Consider the following 24564-nt stretch of genomic DNA (forward strand, 5'->3'; position numbering starts at 1 on the left):
GAGCAAATTCTGGTTTTGTTGTAAAGCCTTGGGAATTAGAAATCTTTAGTACATATAAATCATGCATCAGGAATACATAAATATATGCATTCATTCTGTGAACTGGAAAATCAACTCAAGATTTGAGAATATAATTTTAGTTTGTGCAGTTCTGAGAATTGACCCTAGAGCCTTGTAGATGCTAGGCAAACTCTGTCACTGAGCTGCACTGCCAGCCCTTCAGTATAAATTAGGAATCAGAAGCATATTACAAAGGAATTGGGAAATAATCTTAGCTGACATAACTCTCTAAAGTTTGGGGAGCCGAAACCAAATTAGTGAATAATTAGTGTTCAAGTAAGGCTGTCGAAATGCAAAGTTTACATTGGACTTTAGAATTATCTTGTATTTTCATTTAGTTTCAAGCCTATCATAGGTGAGGGAGCCGAGGCTCTGATGTGAGCCACCGCGTCTTGGCAGTGTGGTCCTGTCACACAGTCTGATGCCCTCGTCCCCAGACTCTGAACAAGCAGGAAAGCAGGATGACCGTGCCAAAGAAGAACGAGCAGAGAGCCGAGGAAGCCAGGCAGGAAACAGGGAGGCAGCCCAAGGTTGGGCATATGTACAAAGCTCCCCTCCCACATTCCTCTCCCAAGTGTCAGCAACATAGGAACCGACTCAGCAATCAGAACCTCCAAGCCTACAGATGTTCCTCTGTGTGGATAATTCCCTGGCAAATAATAATACCTTGCACTTTCACACTGCATTTAACTTTTCAAAGTGTTCTCATCACATATATTATCTCCTCCCCTAACTGTTTGCAAAGCAGGAACCAGCTTAGCAAAACAGAGACCCCAGTTACCAAGCTGAACTACAAAGTGCATATTTCAGTCCCAAATAATAGCCTGTGTTTCCCTTTGCATTTAAATTTTCAAAGGGCCTTCAGAGGGTCTATTATTTAATTGCATCTTTACAAAAAAGCCTATGAAAGGAATCAGGTGGAAAGACACATACTTAGCGCCACTGTACAGATGAGGACACAGGCCCAAGGGGCAAGTGAGTCACCCAAGTCCCCTCAGCAAGTGTGGAGTTTGATGGGTCCCCGACCTGGCCTGGGACTGCACAGTACCTGTCCATTGGAGATGTAGGTCCAAGGTAACGGATAAGGCTTAATTATAAGTAACAGCACGTTTGATACCAGTAAACCCACTTACATTCAACAGCTCTTAAAATCAAATGCTCCATCAATGAGCTAAACAGGTTTAAGTACCTTAAAACTGAACAACTTTATAGGAGAGACAGTTTCCTCCAACCCACTTCTTCCTGCATTCCTATCTCTTAATGGAATTGTATGCACGTTAGATCTGAGACTACTAAAACAACACTTTATATCAAGAAAACGTCAGGAGGGACTCCCCAGGGTGTGAGGATCCTGCCAGCCACAGGGATTGTATCTTATCAGAGCTCCTAAAAGCTTTACCTGAAATTACATGTATATCTTTCAAAGCAATTTTGCTCTTGAACACAGATTCACAGTTCTTTCCTTTAAAGAAAAAAGATGAAAACAAATAGAACAAAAGCTTTGGTAGCAATCTCCAACCCCTCTCCCGTTCTCCCACCATTGGGACCAAGCCCAGATCCTTGGGCATGCCGGTCAAAGTGCTCTATGACTCAGCCACACCCCCCAGCTCATGGTAGCCACTTTAAATTGTCACTGAGTTAGTAAAATACCTAGTATTGACATGACAGCCCAGTAGCCTCAAGCTGCACAGAAGTGTGGCTTTCTGTTCTACATCATACACCTTCATTAAGTATGGTCAGAGCCAGAGGAAACACAAAATAGTAAGGGTCATTCACTATAAAGCGGACCCGCCCTTCTCTTCCTCATCCTTCTAAACATAGAAAGAGTAATTAAATGAGCAGTGAAGGTACATTGTTAAAGACACTTCCTTACTTGGAGAGTGTTTGGAGGAGAGTGCCTTACAAGGGTACAAGGAATGTTGAAAAAGAAACACAGTATTACCACTCAAAGGCAAATTGTAGCCTATTCGTTCCTTAATAATACCTTGAAAACAGAAATGCCTGCATTCCACTCTACCTTTGTCACCTGATGACCCTTTCTCCTGGGCTCCCAGTAGGACAATGTGGCTCATTATTGCCCCCCAAAAGAAAGCCCACTGAAGCTTATTCTTGGGCCAGCCAGTCTAGAGGAACCACCAAGATTACAGAAGAGCTAACTCTAAATTAACGTGCCAGGCGGGTCAACTGAATAGCAGAAGAAAAGCTTTGTTGAAGATTTTCTAATTACGGAGAGGTGGGCAAGCCGATTAAAAGGGGGAAGGAGTGGAGTGGTTTGTTTAGTGAATGGTCCAGAAGGAAACATGGAACCTTTCAACAGCAGGAGTGAGGAAAAAGGCCGGGCTCTGCAGGTGAAGCTGAGAAAGAAAGCGAGGGGAGCCGCGGGGCCTGCAGTCAAAGGACCCAGTAATGAGTGTATTAACCAACATTGTTGAGGAACAGCATGAGTTCTCCCAGCCACTGTGCTGTTCCTGGCACCTTGACTGTTCCACAAAACAAACAAAACAGAGAAGGGGAGCGTGACAGGGCCCCTGCCCAAACCCTGCTTTTCGCAAAATACTAACTTCTCTCATCAAGTGGACAGATTTGATTGATGTGGTTCACTGTTCCAAAACTAATGAGCAAAAGGTAAGTAATTTATTCAACTAAAGTGCAGATTAAAGAAGACAAAGCAACGTAATAATGAGCATAGCTCCAGGAGGGACTCTGTCCAGTGCTTCGGAGGAACATCACTCACAAAGATTCACAGAAGCAGTCCTGCTTTCTCCTATGCAGTGAGCTGTCACTGTTTCTGAGCCAAAGAATTCCCCAGCGTTCTTCAAAAGCAACATTTCCAAATGGTTGCCACTGAACTTTCCGATTGCACCCAAGTTATTTAGAAATGTTCCTGAGGTACCATCTGCCCCCTGACTGTATGAATTTACATGACTTGATCAGAGCCAATTTAGGCTAACATTTCAGGGTATTCATTCTTAGGTGATCGTAATATTGCAGGAAAGAAAATTAGGGACCAAGGGAAGATGGACACAGGGTGAACAGAAACCATTTCAACATTATGTGAGCTGTTAACGCCAAAGCAGACAAAACTAACTTGGAAACTAACTTTATTGTGTGTTAGACTTGAACATTAATTCACAGATTACAACTCTCCAGCATGTTTGTCAAAGTCACTTCACTTTTTCCTTAAAAACAATTCCTGCTGTTTAATTTAGGTAAGAGGGATGTCTTATAACTCTAGCACAAGTAGAAACATCACTGGCCATCAGGAAGTCAGGATAGAAGAAGGAGCTACTTCCACCAAAAACCAAGCTGTCTTTAGAAACCAAGTCAAGGAGACTTCCTGACACTTTGAGAGATGAGGACATTTTTAATGTAAAATGAGGAAGAGCAGCTGTCAGAGAAACAAACCCAGATGCAATCACTAGTCCTGGAGCCTCTGACTTTATAATTGCAGTTTATGAAGTCACTGGTAACAGTCCTTTTAAGACCATTTTTAAAAGCACTGAAGACAGAGGCTACATTGTGGAGTTCACAAAAGTACACGTGTGTAAATAGGAAAACGGGGCCTTGCTGTTAAGAGAACGTGGCACGTGTGGCTTGGGATGAAATTTCTAGTAATAGAAACATCACACCGTGTCACAGCTTAAAACCACCAGGACCATGATGCACTTTGGAGGGCTGACACCATCCAGAAATGAGAATTTGAAGGACGAAGAAAGGCACAGATCAATGAGGTCTATATAAAATGTAAATTAATTTCCTGGGCATAAGGTGGGTGGTGAAAAAAATACATTTAATCCACGAACTTTTGTATAATCTCCTTTTAAACATATAAATTTGATTCATTCACCCGAGATCTCTACATGTTTACACATTTAAGTTGCACCCCTCCAAAAATTTAAAAAAAAAAAATCTTCTGATTAAAAAACAAACAAACTGGAGATTTTTCTGGCTTGCCTTAAGCTCAGGGATTTCAGGATAAATTGAATACGATAAAATAAATAAAACAGCTATTTAAAAATCCAACAAGATACTACTGTCGGCCAGAGGCTTTTTCTTCTTAGATAACAATCAGCAACAAACAGATTTTCTCTCTGCGGTCATCACAAGGACCAACACTTTGCTCACTATAGAAATCCTTGCTACTTCTCGAGGTCACATACCAGCAGCAGTGTGGGACTCCGTTTAAGGGGACGCATATAAGGGACTGGCTTCTTGCGTTCTTCCTGGCAACAGCAGTGTGTGCCTCAAAGAAGCAAGAAGCAGTCCTGCAGGTAAAGAACACGACTCGGATTATACGGCCTCCAGTGTTCAGTCTGCTGGGTGAAGTGGCAAGATTATTTCTGGGGCACCACTTACTACTTTTCATTTGTACTTTCACTAAAAGCCTGGCCGACTTTTGTCCATAGTACCTGTCTCCTCTCTGTTCACCTGCACACGTCCCACTTAAACATTTGTAGTCCAAGATAACAGAGCAGACAACCTGCGTGGGGAGAAGAATTGGCTGAGTGTGCATCCGTTGCCGCAAGCCTGTCAGCTACCTGGCTCCAGCCAGCCCTTCCCATGACAGCTTTATGGCTGGCACTAAAGAAGAATCAATATGAGGGCAAGGGGTTGACATTTCATTTTCTAAAAAGTGATCCATTGAGGACCAATCACCAAGCTGTGTTTATCAGCCTTGGGAAGTGACATTTTTTTTTTTTTTAATGGGGGAGAAGGGACAGGAATCATCACTGGGTAACCCGACAGGCTCAATTCTCTAAGGGGGGAACTCATAATTGGAAATCCAATGCATCCTGCTATCAATCCTGCCTTATATAATAATGTGATCAATAAAAGCAGAAAGGGAATTAAGTCATCAGGCTTGAGGATGCTATTTTCTATAGCCTGGGCTTTTAATAATCTTGTCTCCCTGCATTACATTTTCGTGGTTTTAAAAAAAAATTTTCATCAAGCTAATGTTTTAAATAAAACATCCAGAAGAAACTTATATTGAAGCAACTTATTTCCAATTACTACCCTGTATGACTGCTGAACTGAGGGCTACTTAAAATGAAAATTGGAAGGAAAAAAAAAACCCACGTAAATCTAAAGGTAAGCTGGACTACAACTACAGAATGTTTCCAACCAATATCAAAGAAATGGTCAGACCTCAGGGTATGTTCTCTGCTCAGCCACTGAGCATCAGATGGTGCTGGATTTCAATTAGTTTTTGTGAGACAGAGGTAATTAATAATTCCTTTTCGATGTCTGGTACCTTCAAATGCCTTTATTTTCCAAGAAAGATTGTTGGGATACACTGTAAAAAAAAACTTCAACTACAGAAATATGTACTAATGAAAGGAAAAGCCCATTAGATTCTGTACACATGGCCATCCCACCCCGTGCTGTCCACAGGCAGACGGATACACTCTGTGCACACAGTTCCCACATGATGTGCATGGCACATTACATACAAAAAAATCAAATGGCAATGATAAAGAAAACAAGGTCATCTTGACTGACTTCCAAATTTCAACTTCGTAGAGATGGAACTCACTGCTCTAATCAAGCACACCTACATATAGACTTTACACCAAAAGGAATGAACTCAGTGACAAATATATTGTACAGAATAAGGCATTGTTCCATACTGTGTTATTATTAGAGAGAACAAATCAATCTCTCTATACCTGAACATTTTGGAAAGTAAGAAAGGGGGAGGTTAGAAAAAGGATGGGACAACTTAGGCCATCCAGTCAAACTAGAGTATGCAGCCATCATCCTAATTATAATGAATTAAGATAAATAAACTAGGTTTATTTCCAAGAGCACTCTTATGCACACTATGTGATCAGTGGCTTGTCTCCGGGATTGCTGATGGCCTTTCCAATAGGAGGATAAAGAGCTTACTACTCATTTCTTTGTTTTAGTCACTCATGTAGGTTGAAGCACATTGTGTATACAATGGCACCCGTGGTGCCTATCAAAATTCTTCTACCAACAACAGATAATGATTATCTGTATCTCACAGAGAAATGCAAGCTCAAGTTAAGTGACCACAGCTAGCCAATGGAAAAGCCTAATATCTGGGTTGCTTTTTTACATGGTATTTCTTGCCTTTGGCAGCAAATTCAGACTTCACAGGGGGATACTTACAACACCTTACAACTGAAAAGATTTAAGAATCACCTGTTGGCTGGCCTTTTGCATGGCTTCCTGGAATCAGCTGAATCTTCTTGGGTCTCTTGGCAGCCCTGGCTGCCACCCAGTCACAACCACCAGCTTCCGTAGGGTTGTGGGAAGATGAAAGCAAAAGAAGGGAGCCTGGCATGCAAATGCTATGTTTATGATGCTAATCAAAAGCCTTCACTTTGCATGTAGAAGACAAAGAGCTCCCTCATAAAACTGGAAAGGTGGCTGGTGGTTGGAACAATGAGTGGCTTCAGCACTTACCTCCTGCTGATGACAAAAGCTGCAATGAGAATGACGACCAGCACCACGCTGCCTGAGACAGACACCAGGAGGACAGTGGAGTTGGCCCCATCTCCAATGATCCTGGAAGGCACTGGAAGGATAATTACACAGTAGTTACCCAAGATGGAGATCCCAAAATGTAGAACTTCTGGTTGGGTCATGTTATTGCTTTTCAACTTTCCAGAGCTCCTCGGAATACTCAGAGCATTTGTTATCTTTCTCTACACACTCACCCAATGGCAATTTTCTAACACGGCCTTAATGAGACAAAGACCTTTCTACAACTCTGTGATGAACTTAAACTGGAAGACTCATATTAAATCCTATGATAAACATAATTTGTTGTCTTTTCTTTTTTTCCACTTTTATCATCATCTGTGATAGTGAAAATTTTCAACTCAACTGCATCTTGAGACTCATGGAAAGGTAGCTAGATCACAGGGACACTTATATTCACAAGTGGATTAGCTGAATGTGAGGTGGGGCCCAGTTGGAAGTGGGCCATTAGAGGGTCCATCTCTTGTTGGCACTCTGCTGTCCAACCCCAATGAAACAAGCAGCTTTGCTCCACCATTCCCTTCAGCCGTGGTGTCTCTGCCTTACAGCCAGACAACCATGGACTGGAAACCCCTGAATCACTAAGCCAAATTAAACCTCTCCTCCTTTAAGTTGCAGCTGTCAGTGATCTTATCCAGAAATAGGAAAACTTACTAAAGTACCACCCTAACTCTTACATAATGATCAAATGCATTCCTAGGTGAGAATGACACCAGGAAATTTCATGAAGGACGAATGGTCTTGAATGGCCTTCCTTTCCTCACACTCATGAAAACCCTCCCTACAATTGGCCAACTCAAAACCACTTCCTCTTTGTAACCTTTCTGGATTATATCAAACATGTCAGTCAGTCCCCTTCAGATTTTACTTTCTCTTCTGCTTTTTTTTACATTTTTTTTACTCAATAATTTATTAATAAAATTATATTCATTAATTGATGTTGAAAATTCTGCTTCTCGATCTCCTCATCAAGAAGGCTCAATTTAATTGATTTTGTAATTGTAAAGATAGACATATCTTATACAACTGATAATTGTTGGTTAGGCTTCCTGGTAAATTTTTTATTTGTGCAGGTAGTGGTTCAGACTTATAACACAGAAAGATTTGACATTTTTTCCAAGGGCCTTAAAAAAAACTGATTTGACTAGATTTAGACAAATTCTGAGAAATAAGTAGAGGAAACAAAGTATTATTGGTCTCTTCTTTAATCTTCTGAGGAAGAAGATGCCTTATCTTAATGTAAGGTATCTATCTAACCCTCAATTAGCTTAGTAATCCCATTTTTCATGGTTTGTAGAACCAAGAGAAAAATTAGCAACATTTTTCATTCATATGAAAAGATAGATCAGATGATGTTATGAAAAACGTTCTTTTCTACAAGCTTTTCTAAGTCAAACATCAGATATCTTATTTCATGCAACTTTCTGTACAACACAATGCTTACCTAGCCAAAAACTATGTTCAATTCCTTACACATCACGGTGGTAGTAGCTGTCTTCTATTATAAAAAGAGCCCCAGAACAGTGGAAACCTGGGTAGCCTGTTACCTGTGTTGGTTGTGACCTCCAAGGGCTCACTGAAGTCTCCATAGCCAGCCGCTGTCCGGGCTCGCACATGGAAAACATAGGAAGTCAGAGGGTTCAGACCCTTGATGTCCGTGTTCCGGGCAGCTGTCCGAACTATCCGATAGCTTCGTTCATTCTGATCCTAGATTATGGGAAGATACAATTGGTTAAGGCAGCAGAACCAATCCTCTGTTGACTCTAAGTACAATATTAAAGGAACCAAGGCAGTAGGCTCAGGGAGCTGAATGTAAATAGAGCTTGATTAACTCTAAACCTTGTATTCATGTCAATGTTGTAAATACCATTGTTATATCTTAGATGTTGGAAGAAATGCACAGTTTAGGTCCGACTGTCCTTGAAAATGACTATGTCCAGATCTTCACTCATAATTTTTTTGTAAAGAGCATTAAATGATGGTTGATGTCTTTTCTAGCTGCATACCCAGCAATTTAAAAGAAATAACTGTGAGAGAGCACCTTGTCTTTTTCTATTTTCTGTCTAGAAAATGCAAAAAATATTGTAGTCTGATTTCAATTTAAAAATCCAGTTCCTTTTCTGCTTTAATAAGGAAGCCAACAAGTGATTATCTTCAAAAAGAAAGGCAAGTGTTCATTTTCTAGACATTCTTCAATGCAAATAGCTCTCTTCAGAATCCTATCTTTTAAGAGACAAGTTATTTGTAAAAATAATGCCTTCTATAACTTTAAGAGGCTGAAGAATGTAATTTTCCTTCCCTGATTTTTTATATTAAAAGTCATCAAAACCCACACCTTCATTTTGCCTAGCAGTGATCTACTTAAACAGATTATTATTGTAGCTGTTATGAGTCACTCTGCCTGATAGAAGGTTTATAGATTAGGATTTCTAAGCTGTCTAGATTTCCATTATTAGAAAAATATATATTTCTTCGTATTTTTCAAGGTAAGTAACTAAATTATAAATTTCATAATCAGATTTTATTGGGAAGCAAGATGCTTTCATCTGAAGATTTGCTGGTGTTCCAGGCTTTAGAATTGGCCAACACCTGAACATAAGAAGCAACAAAGAAGCTGTGCCTACTGGCACAAGTTTGTATTCCTAGCACACTTGGAGGCCAATGCAGAAGGATTTAGTTTGATCCCAGCCTGGGCAACTTTGTGAGACCCTGTCTCAAAAACTAAAAAACTAAAATTAAATTACAGAAAAAGAACAAGGGATGTATCTTCATGCAAGTGCCAGGGCTTCAATCTCTAGCCACCCCACCTTCCTGTCCCAGCAGAAAAAAAAGCTGGTTTTTCAAATAATACCTTCTCATAGTACTTGACTTCATACTCCAAGATTACTCCATTGGGCCGATCTGGTTCCAACCAAGCCAGAGCCACACTGTATCTTGTGACTTCTTTAGCCTGGACCAAAGCAATGGATGATGGCGCTATTGAGAAAAGAAAACAAAAGGCCTTTCATTTTAGGGAAAAAAATGTTTTTGCTGGAATCAGTCAGTAATTCCATCTTAAGAATACCATGTACAATTATTTTTTTTTTTCCTCTTGACCATTTCACTCTTCTCCAATACAAAAGATACTTGTATCATTCTGTAAAAGATTTATGTGGTTTGTTTTAATAGGACCAAGGTTTCGTAGTTTCACAGGCCTGTCCTCTTCCAAACAGTATAGAAGATGCTGTTTGGGCTTTGACCAGCAAACCATGATAACTTTTGGAGGACTTCCCTTTAAGCTCAGTGAATTTCCTCTCATCTACATCAAATAATTATGTGTCATCTTCTTGATATTTAATTTTATACTAGCAAGAGATTTTGCAGCTCTTCCCAAGTACTGTAGGGAATACCAGAAGGCAAATGATTTACATACTTTCTAATATAAATGAAAGTAGTGCTTAATTACAGCAAGAGTTTTAAGTTTAAACATAACCATGCAAATAATGAAGAATACAAATAAAGCAATGATGGTCACCCTGGACATAAATAGTATGTTGTAACTATTTCACAAGATTTGAAATATGGCTTTTGTCTGCTGGGTAGCAAACCTCCCTTTTTCCACTGAGAAAACACAAAAGCAGCCCTTTGTTGGGCATGTTACTGGGGTTGAGAAGAAGGGCCATCTTGGAGATCTGTAAAAGCAGGCTGCTCTGTGTTTGCTTCTTCTCTGTGGTAGTTAGTTATGGTTTATATCTAAATATCTGCCCAAAGCCTCATGTGCTCATAAGGTGGGGGTTTGGGAGGTGAACAGAACATAAATGTATGATACTCCTCAGTTGATTAGTCCATGGAGGAGTTCACAGCTTTATGTGATGTTGGGAAGTGAAGCCTGGTTGGAAGAGCCTGCGGGTGTGGCCTGGCTTCTTCCCTCCTTCCTTGATCTCTCCCTCTCCCTCTCCCACTTCGCCCCTTTCTCTTGCCTGTCATGCCATGGACTGTTTCTCCTCTGTGATGCCCTCCCTTCCGCTGTGCTCCCCTGCCTTGGAGGAGCCCACTACGGACTGAAACCTCTACAGACTGTGAGCAAACCTTTCCTCCTTTAAATTGTAGGTGTCAGGACTGTGTCCCAGCAAAACATGTTCACATCTCCAGCAAGCTGTTAACAAGCTCTGCTGTCACAGCCAGTGGTTGTGCCGAGTGTGCAGTCTCCAGGGAGAGAAGGGAGCATTCGTGAACTAGCTTCATTTTACCTAACAAAGCTGCCCTGGAAACTCAGAGATTAGGGGGATTCTTTCTTGAATTGAAATTATATTCAGTTTTGATTCTGGAGGGTAAAAATACACAACAAACATAAAAAGTAAAAAGCTTCTGAGGAACAACAAACTAATACTGGGTCATCCTCTAGCCTTTGCTTAATGCACACACAACTGCTAACCTATAACTAAGAGGGAAAAAATAAAAATAAAATAGATTGCCACTAGCAATGGAATAGAAAATTCTTTAAATCCCCTTGGCCATAACTGGTGCATATGCTTGTGGCAGGATATTCAACTGGCCATACTACAGTCATAAACAGTCCAAAGGGAAGCCAATCCAGCAAGGACTGTGTCCTGGAGGATTGTTTTACAGCCTGGCATCTCTGCTAGGGATGTTTCTAAAGAATAAAGCTCTCCCCCCCCTCTACCACCCCCCCAGTTTTCTATCTCTCTCTCCCTCAATCCCAAAGCTATTCCGCGTTGTATCACAGGCATAAATACAAGTGAAAGATACAATGGATACACATGTTCTCCATCAAAGGCAGCTCCAAGGTTAGTTAATGCCAAGCTAGATGAACAAAGTTGCATGCGGCAGACATATGGAAGCCACTGAACATCTGAGGAAAATAAAAAACGGAAATGTGCTCATTAGATGCATTAAGGTCCTTCCCCCAACACACACACACACACACACACACACACACACACACACACACACCTTTCTTCCTCTTTACTGACTGACACGGAGCCATTGTCCTACACACTATAAGGAGCAACTTTCTTAAATACAGAAGTAGCGAGGAGACTAGGAAGGCCACCTGACTGTGAAAACCTATTTCACTCCAGGTAATAAATATATTGCCTAACAGAGCACTTTAGCATGCACTCCATAAAAAGGGGCTCTTTAAACTTCAATGTTCAGGATTGGGAAACCGAAATAGAAAAGAGAAGCCATTAGAAAAAAAGCAGGAGGGAGGCAAATCATAAAATTATAAAATGAACTCTCTCTCACAAATGGTCTGGGTTAGATTCTGATCATTGGCAGATTCCTCGGGAAAGCATTGCCTGCCTGCCCTAGGAGGGCACTGATGAACTAAGACAGCTTTTCTCCGGTCGGGTTATCACTAAACTACTGCATGTGGAAAATGAATCCAATTTCTATTGTAGAAGTTTAAGCAGCAGTGTTCCAGTGGCCATTCAAAGGGAATATGAGCTCAGCCAAGGTACTCAAAAATTTCAAACAGAGAGTCAGCAATATAATACAATCATGTTAGCTAATAGAATATTTCTAATTCAGCCCTACTTGGAAAATTGATGTGTGCACCAATGTGAAAATAAATGAACAGGATGTACCTTAACTCAAGTGTCATAAAAATTCAGGAAACAGATTAATGAAAAACATAAGTAAGAAGCAAGAAAGACTGAATGAATGTAGGTTAGAATAGGGCACAGGCAGAAATCTGTTCAGTTGACGTTTGTCTTCAGTACCAACTACAGGCTACAACTAGGACAAAGTAGGATAATGAGCTGTAATTCTCAAAAAGTGTAACATCATGTGGCTATCAAATCTGAATTCTTTAAGCAGATGTGCTTCAGAAGAGCATGACACATAAGGACACGCAACAAAAGCAAGCCATGGCGAAATGAGGCTGGGAATCATACCTACAACACACAACTGCATTGTAGCACAATATGGCTGCTTCTGGCCCTTAAAGGAGAGCTTTGTACTTTCTATGAAGATACCAGTTTTTGGAAACTGAGTTTTGCCATACTACCACCTTGGAAAGGCAGCAACCTGGATGTCCTCCACATCATAAGCCACAGAAGGACCCTTTCCTTTGTTTGCATCACAGCCTCGAACTCTACATCTGGAAGCCATCACCCTGCCCTTGTGCCTGCCTGGAGTTCATTTTCCTAGATGAAGCATTTGGCAATGGAATTTCCCAGTCTTTTCCCACCCTAGTGGTTCCCATGCCTGGGTCTTCTCATACCATCCATTTGCTGCCACATCCTTCTGCAACTTATATAATGATTAAAGTAATATTTTTCTTAAGCACACACTATTTATAATGTATCTCTGGGAAGAAACATCCCACTTACTGGCATAAATTACACCCTATTATCACTTCCAATTAATGGGAGGTTACCATGACAATGAACATCATATGTAAATGAAACAATGTTAGCCATGTTTGCTGGACTTTCTTGTTCTCCAAGCCTTGCTAAATAGAGAGAGGAGTCGGAGCTAGAAACGCATTAACCACATCCAGGCACTGTTCTGAGAGTCGGACATTTGAGTTCTCCAAATTACTGAGAGTGGAAAAGGAACTAAATTTCACACAACGTGCTTCAACATCAAGTAGCATTGCAACTGATTCTCCCCTAAAATCATCTCAGATGACACCCCTGCCACTCCACTTTGGTAAACAATGATCAATGCTACACCAGTTAGAAATGCTTTTGATCTGCAATCCCAACATCCCAGGGCTCTGCCTTTTGGTAACAGAATTACAGGAAAAGATAATCATATAAATAACAGATCAAACATCCTCCCCATAAATGATCAACTGACAAATCAATGCTTCACTTCAAAAGAGGGCTTCCAATTATAGAAGGAATTTTGATCAACATAAAAAGATCAAGAAGGGGTAGGGATTTAGTTCAGCGGCACCACGCCAGCCTTGTAAGCGCAAGACTGTGAGTTCGATCCCTGGTACAAAACAAAAATAACAAAAAAAAAATATCAAGAAACGAAAAGGTTCTCAGTGGCCTCTCAGTTCTGAGTCACATCCCCACACACCGCAGAGACAGGGCTCTTCCTCAGTGCCGACTCATCTACTAAGCACACCTAGGGACAAGGCAAAGAGAGTGAACAGAGGCCTGACCAGAATACAGTCCTTGGTGTTACAGTTAAGTGACATCTTATTCTTTGGCCTCTCCTTAACTGAAGAAAAGGTGAAGGAAGGCATATCACACAGAGCTTGAGGACTCATTTTTCTAGAATTTAATAGTACAGCGGTTCCTGATAAGCCTCTTCCTATTCAAACTCTGTCTTGGAAATGGGGAGGAGAAAGAGGGTTCTCTGTCCTAGCTCCCTATCTGCAGATACACATTACACCTGCTGAAGAGTAAGAGGTGAGGCCCCAAGGAAGCTGGGGACTGACGTCCATATACTCATGGAAAGCGATGCATCACAGGTTGCACAGCACCCTGTCTACCCCCAGGCTTCCTTCAGAAAGGAGGTGGTTGTTGTAAGGAAAGCTGTGTTGCCTCTGGACAAAAGTGAGCATGTTTTTCCTGGTTAGAATTCAGACATTGCACACAGCAAGGAGGGAGGAAGATGATGATGGATGTACAAGTCACATGGGCAAGAACAAATAAAGGGTAGTTTTGAAAGAAAGATTTATCGCTTAATTCAACCTAGTCCGTACTTTTCAAAGTCTGGCAGGAGAATTTCCAGTGACCAATAGATGTCAGTTTTCCTGTTCTGCCATGCCAGTGCTGAGAACATCTGATCCTCTTATTCTCGCGATTTCCAGTTTATAATCTAAAATGCGTCCTTCATTTTCCGTGTTACTTACAAACCATGCTGACATGTTCACTCAGTCATTCAGCATGTATTTCTAAGCCTTTGGGAAGCTTAGAGTCTGGAGTAGAGCTAAAAAGACAATTTATGTCTATAAAAGGTCAAACATTAGTTAGCTGAAGAAAAAAGAGTGTCTAGGGACCAGAAGCTGGGATAAAAAGGGGAGCATGGAAAGTACAAAAAACACCATGCAAGGACTTGAAGAAGGGGTGGTGAAGACAGTCAAGACGTGGAGAAAGTGACTGGAATTTTCAAGGCCTGGTTCTGTATGGGTGGAGGGCTCCTCTAGGACACGGGAGATGAAAAGATGGAAAAAAAAATTGGATCCTCTTGCCTCAAGCCGTCATCGCTTCACTAATTTAGTGGCAAGTCCAGCAGATTTAAAAATATTTTAGGAAAAATCCTGGGTTTAACATTTGCTCATTATCACCTTGAACAAGTAAACTTTTCTTTCCTCTGTCTCCCCATCCATAAAGTATCTGCCTTCCAGATACAAGCTTATAAGCTATGCAAATACATGTTTTTAATAACAAGGTTTTACCTTGTTTATCTCTATATCTTCAGCATTCAGGATGTCTAGCATCTAATGAGCGCTCAATAAACCTGAATAAGTAAAAGTGAACTAAATGTTAAATTAATCTTTAAAAAAATATCTATGGAGAGTGGCACATTTTCTAAATATAAAGCACTAGTCATAAGATAACTTTCTATCTACACCTGTTTCAGGTGACCTTCTGTGGGTTTGGTTTTGCTATTTAGGTTAACCAAGACATTGACAACTGGAGGTGAGGCAAATGACAATTCTAATTATAAATGGGATCTCTGTTTCAAAAGTATATGTGACACTTACGAACATTTTTCAAACACACAGACTGTAAAATGTCATTCAAATGTAAGTTAACATTAAAACTAGACTTCACTGCACCTGTTCAAGGCAGCATTTTGAGGTACTGCTCTTTAGGTTTGATGAAGGTGTTGACAATTCGCTCAGTGTTTCTCCTCTGTATCTGTAGGGCATATGCAAATAGTTCTCCTGACTCCCTAATCACAAAGGTGCAGAGTTATTGAGATTTCTAAAGTCATAATACTAAATTCAGAAAGGGCCCTAGCATCCCCCTTGTTTTGTAATACCACAGTTATCCTCTGAAGATGAACTAGTGTAAATAAAGTTAGACACTGCCAGGAGATGCCTCATTTACCATGTGTGCCCCTTGAGCAACTTACCAGAAGGATACAGAACCCTGGGGAGTAAGGGTCACACAATGGAACAGACTTTCCTTCTACATACCTAGAAATTGCAATAAAATATCAGTTTTTAAAGGTAGAGAACAAAATCAAAAGAGAATAAAAGGGAAAACCCACCAGGCCTTGGAATTTGGATGATTTGAGCCTTCTAATAGGAAGCCAAGATGAATTTCATCCCCAAATAATTTTATGTTCAAAGTTCCAAAATCCCTGAGAAACCAAGACTGCTTTGGGAATAGAATCCCCATTTGCTATGTGCCCGCGATTCCCGTTGGTTTGAGAGCAGAGAACAATGTATTCAGAATGCATGTGTGGGTTTATCTCAGTATGTATTTTGGATAAACAGAAACTGCACAGGTTATAGGGGGACTCTATCAGGACGCTAGCAGTGGTACATTTCACAAGGAAGAATTATAGGAGATGCTTTGATGTCAAACAGAGGTGGCTTCCTTTAAGAAAATGGCAAATTTAACTTTCTTTGGTTCAAAGCTCAGCAGTTCTCCTTGCTCCCCACTGATGTGAATGCTGCAATTTTCTTTTATTCACTTCCTCAATGACTTGCCATTAAACACCTACAAGTCATTTTACTGCCGCACTTCGGTACTTGTGACAACCAAATGGGAGGGAGAAGAGAAGAAGAGACACTGAAAAAAAAAAGGGATGGGGGGAAGGATAATTCGGCTAGGCAAGCAGTGAATTAAAAACTGAGGGGAAAAGGAGAAGAGCTGACTGAAACAGAAGGACTGTGCTTCATTACTGGCTCAAATTAAGGTGGAGTCGGGGAGGTTAGCAGGAAACAAACAATGAAAGGTCTCCAGTGTGTGGGCAAAGAAGAGTGAAAATGGCCCTGATGAATGTCAAGAAGCCTGGATTCCTGGATGCCAGGGGCACACAATGGCCAGGGGGCAGAAACTATGGCAGGGATATGCACGCCTCTCCGCTCCCAAGACCAGCATTTAAACAGACGATGCTTCCTCAAGGGGCCTTTCTACTTGAGGGTCCGACAGGAAAAATAAATCCACAATTTATACATGGGTCTTCAGAAGGCAAATAGCATATTGAAATTTAATTACTTAGAGCTTAAGGTGTTTTTCTGTTCCCTCTTTTTTCTTCCATTCCGCACCACAGCTCTGATTTGCTCTTTATCAAAGGCCTGTGCAATCAAAATGCTGTCAGGCATCAAAATTAAATGCTTCGGAGCACTAATGATATCCTTGTGATTAAGGGTTTTGCATCTCAGATGCTAGGAATCCCAGTGCTGATATTAATTGCTGTCTTCCATATCCCACAGAAGGGAGAGGACTTTTCCACACAACGTGCTCTACCTGTGGCCCTAAGTATCACTGAGCAATAATCTTCACGTTGTTGCTTCCCATTTTTTTCTATTGTCCTTACAGCATGTTATAGTACTCCATAATCTCCAAAGTGCTTTCACATATACATGGCTTGTTTGCAGCACATTTGACCAGCTTGAATAGCCACTGAAGTTTTTAAAGGTAGAATTATTTAGAAAACTCATCAGTCGCTTACTACCCTCCCCAGATCCATGGCCTATCTGAGGACTGGGAACCTCACCCACAGAACTTACTTGTTGTTAGGTCATCAAGCTACGGGGGCACATTTACTCCTAGGTAAGAAGTGAAATTGTTTTTAAAGCTAACAAACAAACAGTACAGAAAGAGCTTGACTATTCCAAAACTGATCCCGAATTTTTTGCCCTATTTGATTAAGAAAGGAACCGAATTCCCAAACTCGACTCTGAATTAAATGTCACTCATTTACATTTAAAGATGGAAGTATGCACATTAATTAAGTTTATAATTTAAAAATATAGAAGGATTGCATTTTTCCGTACAGTGATTTCCAAACTCAGTGCAGTCTATTTTATACAAATACCATAAAAGAAAGCTGTGCCTGTTAACACACAGAAGGATCCAAGTAACCCATGCAACTAAGGGTTCTAAAAATCTGATTTTGGAATGACAATCATGCATTGACTGAATGACTCCAGAGTAGGATTTGCAAACCCTCTCATTCAGTTTTTATTTTTGGCTTAGTATGAAAGCAAATTTTTTCCCCCAGATAAAGGAGATAGCATATTCTTTCCTCTTTTTTTCCCAGAGAAATGGGGCGCACATTTTTTCCCCCAGCAAATTCTTTATAGAACACTATCAATAAAACTCTTAACTAATGAAACATCTAGGCTTTCGTGTAGAGCATTTGCATAGAAAAGTGTAAGGTGCTGGGATACAGCCTTTGGAAAATATCCTAAGATGTGAGCTCCCTTCTCCCAAGTAGCTGTTTTTGTGATGCAGCCACCCAGCCCAGACCACATTCCTAGACTCTTTTGTGTCCAGGGTGGTTCATATAACTGGCTTTGCACAGTGGAATGTAGGGTGAAGTGATTACTTTCCTTAAAGACCTGACCCATAAATAGCTCCCCTGGAACTCTCTATTCTCTCTCCTTGGAAACCTGCCAGTTGGAGGCTGATGCCTCCTCGGTTCACCTTGGGAGCCCTTGCTCCCAAGTCCAACTTTCCCCTGGTTACCACCAACTAGATGTGATTGCAGCAAGGAATAATTTTCTACTGTGATAACACAATGATTGACATTTGGGTTTATGGCCAGTATCCTTTGAAGTCAAGTGAGACTATTTAGCAAAAATAGGTATTTTCATAAACAGTGAAATCAAAGGAAGGTTTGTACAGTGGCCAGGGAAGATGGATCTGTGACTTCCAGCTGCCACTCCATTTGCTGCCCACACATGATGCTCAGATACCCACTCATTTGTAAGAAACTGGAGCAGGCTGCCCTGAGTTCAGCAATGCCAGCAAGAGAGGCCATGTGACCACACAGGTACACAATCACAAGCGCAGGTTTTCCAACAGTGAATGAATCCAGCAGAATCACAAAATACTGGGCCAAAAAATTCAGCTGAGCTTCTGTTAATGTTAAGTGGGAAAGATGGTGGGGCTCTCCAAATGGCTCAGATGAGTTTTCTTCTCAGAAAAGATTGAGTTTAGTCTTCATTGCACAACTAACAGCTCAAGCAGTCGAAGACTTAGGCCAGGTGAATCAGAGCTGAACAGAGAAGAGCAAAAACAAACAAAGAATGCTCTCGGCCTCTGCGGCAGGACACTTGTACACACTTGCCATCTTTCAGGCCTCCCCGCTCTTTGAAGTAGTTATAATTATCACCATTCCCAGTTCAAACTTGGAAACTCCAGCACTGAGAAATTAATTTGACCAACGCTATAAAATGAGTTTTAAAACCCAAGTCTGCCTGACTCAAAATTATGTGATCTCCGCCTATGGCACACGACTGTAATAACGCACATGCTGAACTAGCATTTATTGGGTAATTACAATGCACCAAGTATTATGCTAAATCTCTTGCATGAATTAATTCATGTAAACCTCATAAAAGCTCTGTGAGACAGGCACTATTATTATCCCAATTTATAGATGAGGAGAATAAGGCACAAAGAGTTTGAATAACTTCTAGCTTATAAATGGTGAATTGAAAAATCTGGTCCCCAGGCCCACATTTTAAACTAATGATCTGTATAGAAAGTATGCAGTCTCTTCCCTCCTTTCACTGGTAAGAAAGTGGACATTTGAGGGTTAAGGGACTTGCTTTTCCACAGGTGCAACAGCAATGGGGCAAATCTTCCTGAGGTCCTCAAGTACAGGGCCATCATATACATAGTTGCTTGCCAGAAACTTGATGTAATTTAGACAGAATGTGCTAATGGAAAAACCTTAAACTTCTGGAGATGAGTCACCCACCCACATTTGAATTCACCTGAACAGCTGAGAAGAGTTCAGAAAAATAGAAAATAATAGTATTTGTTTGGAGTTAAGAAAGCGAAAAGAGGTATGAGGCAAGCTTCTGGGAAGTTTACAGTGTCTTGTTCTGTTCCTTAGACCAAGTGACGGTCATGTGGGTGTTGGCCTTGAGATAACTGAATGACTGTACATTAGAATCCGGTCCACTGTCTGCACACGTATACATCTCACATGAATATGTTGTAGAGTAAACACTAACATTAACTAAAAGTAATAAAGCTGAATTAGTACAATTATTATTAGAAAGACCTAGCTACAACCTTTAGTAAACCCCTGGGCAAAAATCTAAAAGTATCAGGAAAATTCTAAGTTTCTGTAAATTAATTTCTTTACCTATGTAACCATTAGGCTTAACACCTGTGCCACACAGCAGTCACTGTTCTTTGTAATAAAGAAAATATATTACTGCATGCTCGTTTCACTTTTAAGATTGCCCATATCTGGAGTCAGCATCACCGGTGCCCAGAGTCCAGGGTTAATTCTAGACATGCAAGCGAGTGACAGCTGAACTCAAAACTAATGCGTCCCTCGGAAGTAAAAGAACTATGGAGAAGCACTGAGTATCTCCGCCACAGTTGGAATGTGTCCTCTGTTTCGTCTGGGAGCTGCTTGTTTTACTTTCTACTTGTTTCCTAAGAAATCTGTTGGCAGGTTCTGATAAGGATAGCCCAACCCTTGCCAAGAGAAACATGGCGGAATTCAGTGTGTGTATTTCCTGTTAAGTAAGAATGCCAGTTTCAGGCGAACAGGAAAACAAGCCTTTCCACGGGGGTGGGGGGTGGGGGGGTAGGTTGCTTCTATAAATTTGCTTAAGCAAGACAAATTTTTCAAGATAAGAAAATTATAAAGCTAGCAACAAGACTGTGTTTTCTTTTCATTCTCTCTCCTTCCAAAGGCTGAATCTTTGTGTTGGGGCTGACCGTACTGAAAAAGAGCCCAGTATTTCAAAATCTGAACTGAAACTGTGTTATGCAATTGCATGGTTAAGGAGGATGCAGAAAGCTGGTCAAACAAGCCTTCAGTCACCTATGATCTCCGCCCTGGGGCCCCCTGCCCAAATTACTTTGGAATATGCAAGGGAAGGGTTCACATCCACTGAGCTAAAGACACAGCCAAGAGAGAGGGAAGGGATTAACTGCTGTGAATCAAGGCTTCTGTTCCTTTGGCTGTCAACTCCACCAGAGAGCTTGAGCATTCCAAATCTGGAAAATGAAAAGCTGTGCTGTGGGCTTCAGGCTCCTTTGTTCCTCAGACAGCTGCTAATCGTCCTGCTGCGTTAGAAGCCATTGAGACACTGCTGTAACATTTAGCTTTCTGACATCCAAAGCATCTCAATCAGTCCCCAATTAAACATGTATTAATCACAAAGGCTCTAAAAGCCAGGATGATAGATGCACCCAGGAAATCTCTGCCCTGCCTTTTACTTTCCTCGCACAGGTTTCTATGTGTACAGGCAGAAATTCTTAAAAGGCTTCCCCAGAAACTGACCAATAAAAAGCCTTGCTCATTACTGTATATCACATGCCTCATGATTTCCAACCTCTGAAAAGCTTTCAGAAAGAGGTAAAGCATTGATCATTCTGCCGGAAGACCCTATCTGTTTCAATGAATAGGTTCATGTAGCTGTTGCCATCTTAATTTTTTAAATGTGATTACCAACTCAGGGTAATTGTGACATTTCCACTTGCTATATGGAAATTATAAAAATACGCTAAAAGATAGACCCAGGAAACTTCAGGGTGCAAAACCTTTGCTGTTGTTGTTGCTGTTTTAGTACTGAGAAGCCAATCCAGGGAACTCTACTATTGAGCTTTTTTAAAGAGTGCCTCACTAAGTTGCCCACACTGGGCTTGAACTTGCAATCTCCCTGCCTCTGCCTCCCTTTGTGCTCTTTAACAAAAAAATCTTAAAAATATTAACAATCTAAAATAGGAACCAAGATGGATTACGTAAAGGTACAAATTTCCAATGACGAATGTCATTATATTGTATACCTTAAATGTACCAATAAAATCAATTAATTAAAAAATACTAATAATCTCCTGCAATAAAGGTCAAATTATCCTCAAGTCATAGCCTTTAGGGTGAGTGAGTGATATGTGATTCTGGATTCAGACACTTGTAACAACAGAGGGGAACATATATTGGCTGAAATCCACCTCATTTCAATGCCTTGTGCTGCTAAAAGGGTCTCTATGTTGTTTTTTCATACTGATCTCCATTTCACAAAGGCATGAAGACAACCTTTATTATATGCTCCATTAAGGGGTATCCTTTATGTCTTTCATTATAAGAAGTGACCTGGAAATCAATCCACAAACAAACAAACAAATAAACAAAAGCAATGAGAGTTTCAGGGAGGTATCTAATCACTACAATACAAAACAAAGAAAAACAGCATTAACACACAAGACACCTGTGACTTCAGAAGAACAGCATTGGCCATTTTACCTTATTTGAGTTCTTTTGAAATTAGATTGCTATTCTTTATTTCTCAAGCTGATGGAACCCCAGAGAGACAAATACAATGTTTGCATTGCCAGTTTGGTGCCAGCTCAATGAGCTGAATTCTTTGGCTTTCAGGGGAGCATGAATGTGTCACGAACAACTCCTTCCCCGTCAATGTCTCAATGATGGTCCCTGTCTTCCAAGTTGAAGGACTAGGAAATCAATTAGTGTCAGTTATGATGTGAACACCTGTCCACTAAGACCTGGAAGGAGACCAATTCCATTAACATAGTCACTCAGTGGCTGCCAAATGGCCAGGCTTTGAACCACTTATGATGTAGTCCACATTCAATGAGGTGACCTGAAGACAGAAAGGTTCAGAGTCCCATTAGTCATCTTCCAAACCCTCCAATTCCTCATCAAATATACAGTTGGAACAAGGTACCCTTTTTTTCTAATGGTCATTTAAAAAAGACTATTTGAGCTGCTCACAAAATGCACAGTGACCATTAAATTGGGATATAAGCTATTTAGCATTTTTTAGCAGTCACTATACATTTTAACTCTGAACCCATTTTTTAGCAACCTATCCTTTTTCTTTTTGCCTTTGAAATTCAGGGGGAAAAAAAGAGATGAAAATATTTGACCAAGTAAATTACAACATAAAATTACAGTCAAGAGATTATTATTGATGGGGCCAGAGCATCAGAGAAAATGCAACAGTAAAAAGTTTGTGACAAATTGATGTTTCTACAGCACTTTGAAGTTCCCATTTAGCCCAAGGCTAAATGTCACTTGTCTTACAGAACAATGAGAGCTGAGAAGTGATGATCATGGACGGTAAAGTAGACTGTTACATGTAGAAGAAGAGAGTGGAAAAATAGACGAATAGGCTTTGTGGTAAAGTCCTGAGACTCCTCATCATATTCCCAATCTAGTTCCACTACACATGTAGATGACAGGAAAGTTCCAAATCAAAGTATTCAAGGGACAATATCCATGAACTACCAACAAGTCTGTTCTACGTGCTTCTTGTCCAGATTCTTTCTTGTTGTGTCAATAAGTACAGAGAAGGGACCAGTAGCCAACTGTGGTGGTCCATGCCTGTGATCCTAGCGCTCTGGGAAGCTGAGGCAAGAGGATCTCAAGTTCAAGCTCACCCTGGCCAATTTAGGTAGATCCTGTCACACACACATGCGTGCGCACACACAGTGACTAAGTATAGATAAAAGAAACAGAAATAGGAAGATTGGGCTTAAATTATAATCAGTACCTTTTGAGAATGCTTCAAATACAAATGGTCACCACATGTATGTCCTCAAAAAAAATATGGGCATGAAATGATACTATTGGAGCCCTCATATATGAAATTTTATCTGTGACAATTCTCTTAATGTTGTGATATATAGATTAAGAACAAGAGAATAATGTACGAGAAGAGATTTTAAGCTTGGGAATTGGCAATCATAGCAGTTTTTTTTTTCTAATCTTGGGGTATCGGCCAGAACTGAATTGTATATGCCAGATAGTTTAAACTCCTACAGGCATTATAAGATCAAGGAGGAAACACCTGAGCTATTAAATTTTTAAAACATTATTAAGGTCAATAGATGTCTTCAGCTAGATCTGTGTTTAAGAATTCACGATGACTTTTGTAGTCATAAAAATAACCAAAAATCTATCAGGAAAACCGTAACTGTTTTCGGATTTTTTTCTTTTTTAACTAAAGTGTCGGAGCATCTCACAGGAGCCTTTCTTTGAGCACAGTTTGCTGAAGTGTGAAATTCAGTGCATCTGTCTCTACCTTAGAGCAGATCCCCAAATATTGCAAGGACATTATTAGAACAACATCTCACCTAGAAATGATCCCACAGCATGGCCTCTAAGAAAGATATGAGCAGAGATCTGGCATGCTAGCACCAGTTACGTGAAAGATTTGTGTGTGTATGCTAAAATAGAGGACGAAGACTTAGAACACAAGAGAAAAAGCCATCATGCAAAGAATGAGTGCAGCTAAGGTGGATCTTTGAAAAGGGGCAGTGTGATTTAAAGGGCTCCTCTTTGAAACAATAATGTTTTCATATTAATGAAGTTCCCTTAAATGCATTCCTGGTCTCTCAGAGCCTCACCTGAATTAGTAAATTTCTCTGCCTTGACATTCAGTAAGGGCTCTAAATACCACTTGCCTTTAAAACTTTCTGCCCATCATTTCTGCTTATGAGAAGACACTCACAGCTTCCTGGGTGCAGGATTCTGCTGTTTTTATTCTACTTGCTCAAGGCAACAAGAACTTGATCGCACTCTGCAGTGACTCTGTTTCAAATGGGGGAGAAGTGAGACGAAACTTTGAGAATTCCCAAATCTCCAAAAGCATTCCCTTTAGGAAGTTTCCCAAAGTATTGTCCTTCCTGGAAGCCTAAGGGGGGTTCAAACCTGTCAAGGCTCTATCAGCAACACTTAGGGTCATCTGCAGTTTTCAGATCTTAAAGAAGTCCTCACTTATCTTGATAAGTACAGAGAATGCTTGATCACACTTTCTGGTAAGTGCATATTCAAAAGCCCTGGCTTTTTTTCTTTGCATATCCTTAGCTTTGATAAAGAGATATGGATGAAGCTGTGTTCAGCTTCACA

The 24564-nt window shown here is 40.5% G+C and overlaps 1 protein-coding gene across 5 annotated transcripts in view; it reads right to left on the bottom strand.

Annotated features, from left to right (window-relative positions):
- Epha4 (EPH receptor A4) overlaps nucleotides 1-24564 on the bottom strand; it is a 144377-nt gene that overhangs the window by 24978 nt on the left and 94835 nt on the right. For all 5 annotated transcript variants that reach the window (XM_010611806.2, XM_010611805.2, XM_033764658.1 and 2 more), the window contains 3 exons: nucleotides 9422-9546; nucleotides 8118-8277; nucleotides 6493-6604 (listed from right to left, as the gene is read on the bottom strand). In XM_010611806.2, the coding sequence (XP_010610108.1) occupies nucleotides 6493-6604; nucleotides 8118-8277; nucleotides 9422-9546 (397 nt within the window). The remainder of the gene's footprint in view (nucleotides 1-6492; nucleotides 6605-8117; nucleotides 8278-9421; nucleotides 9547-24564) is intronic.

Source organism: Fukomys damarensis, unplaced genomic scaffold (genome assembly GCF_012274545.1).
Source record: "Fukomys damarensis isolate Sample0158 unplaced genomic scaffold, DMR_v1.0_HiC HiC_scaffold_16, whole genome shotgun sequence".
NCBI lineage: Eukaryota > Metazoa > Chordata > Mammalia > Rodentia > Bathyergidae > Fukomys > Fukomys damarensis.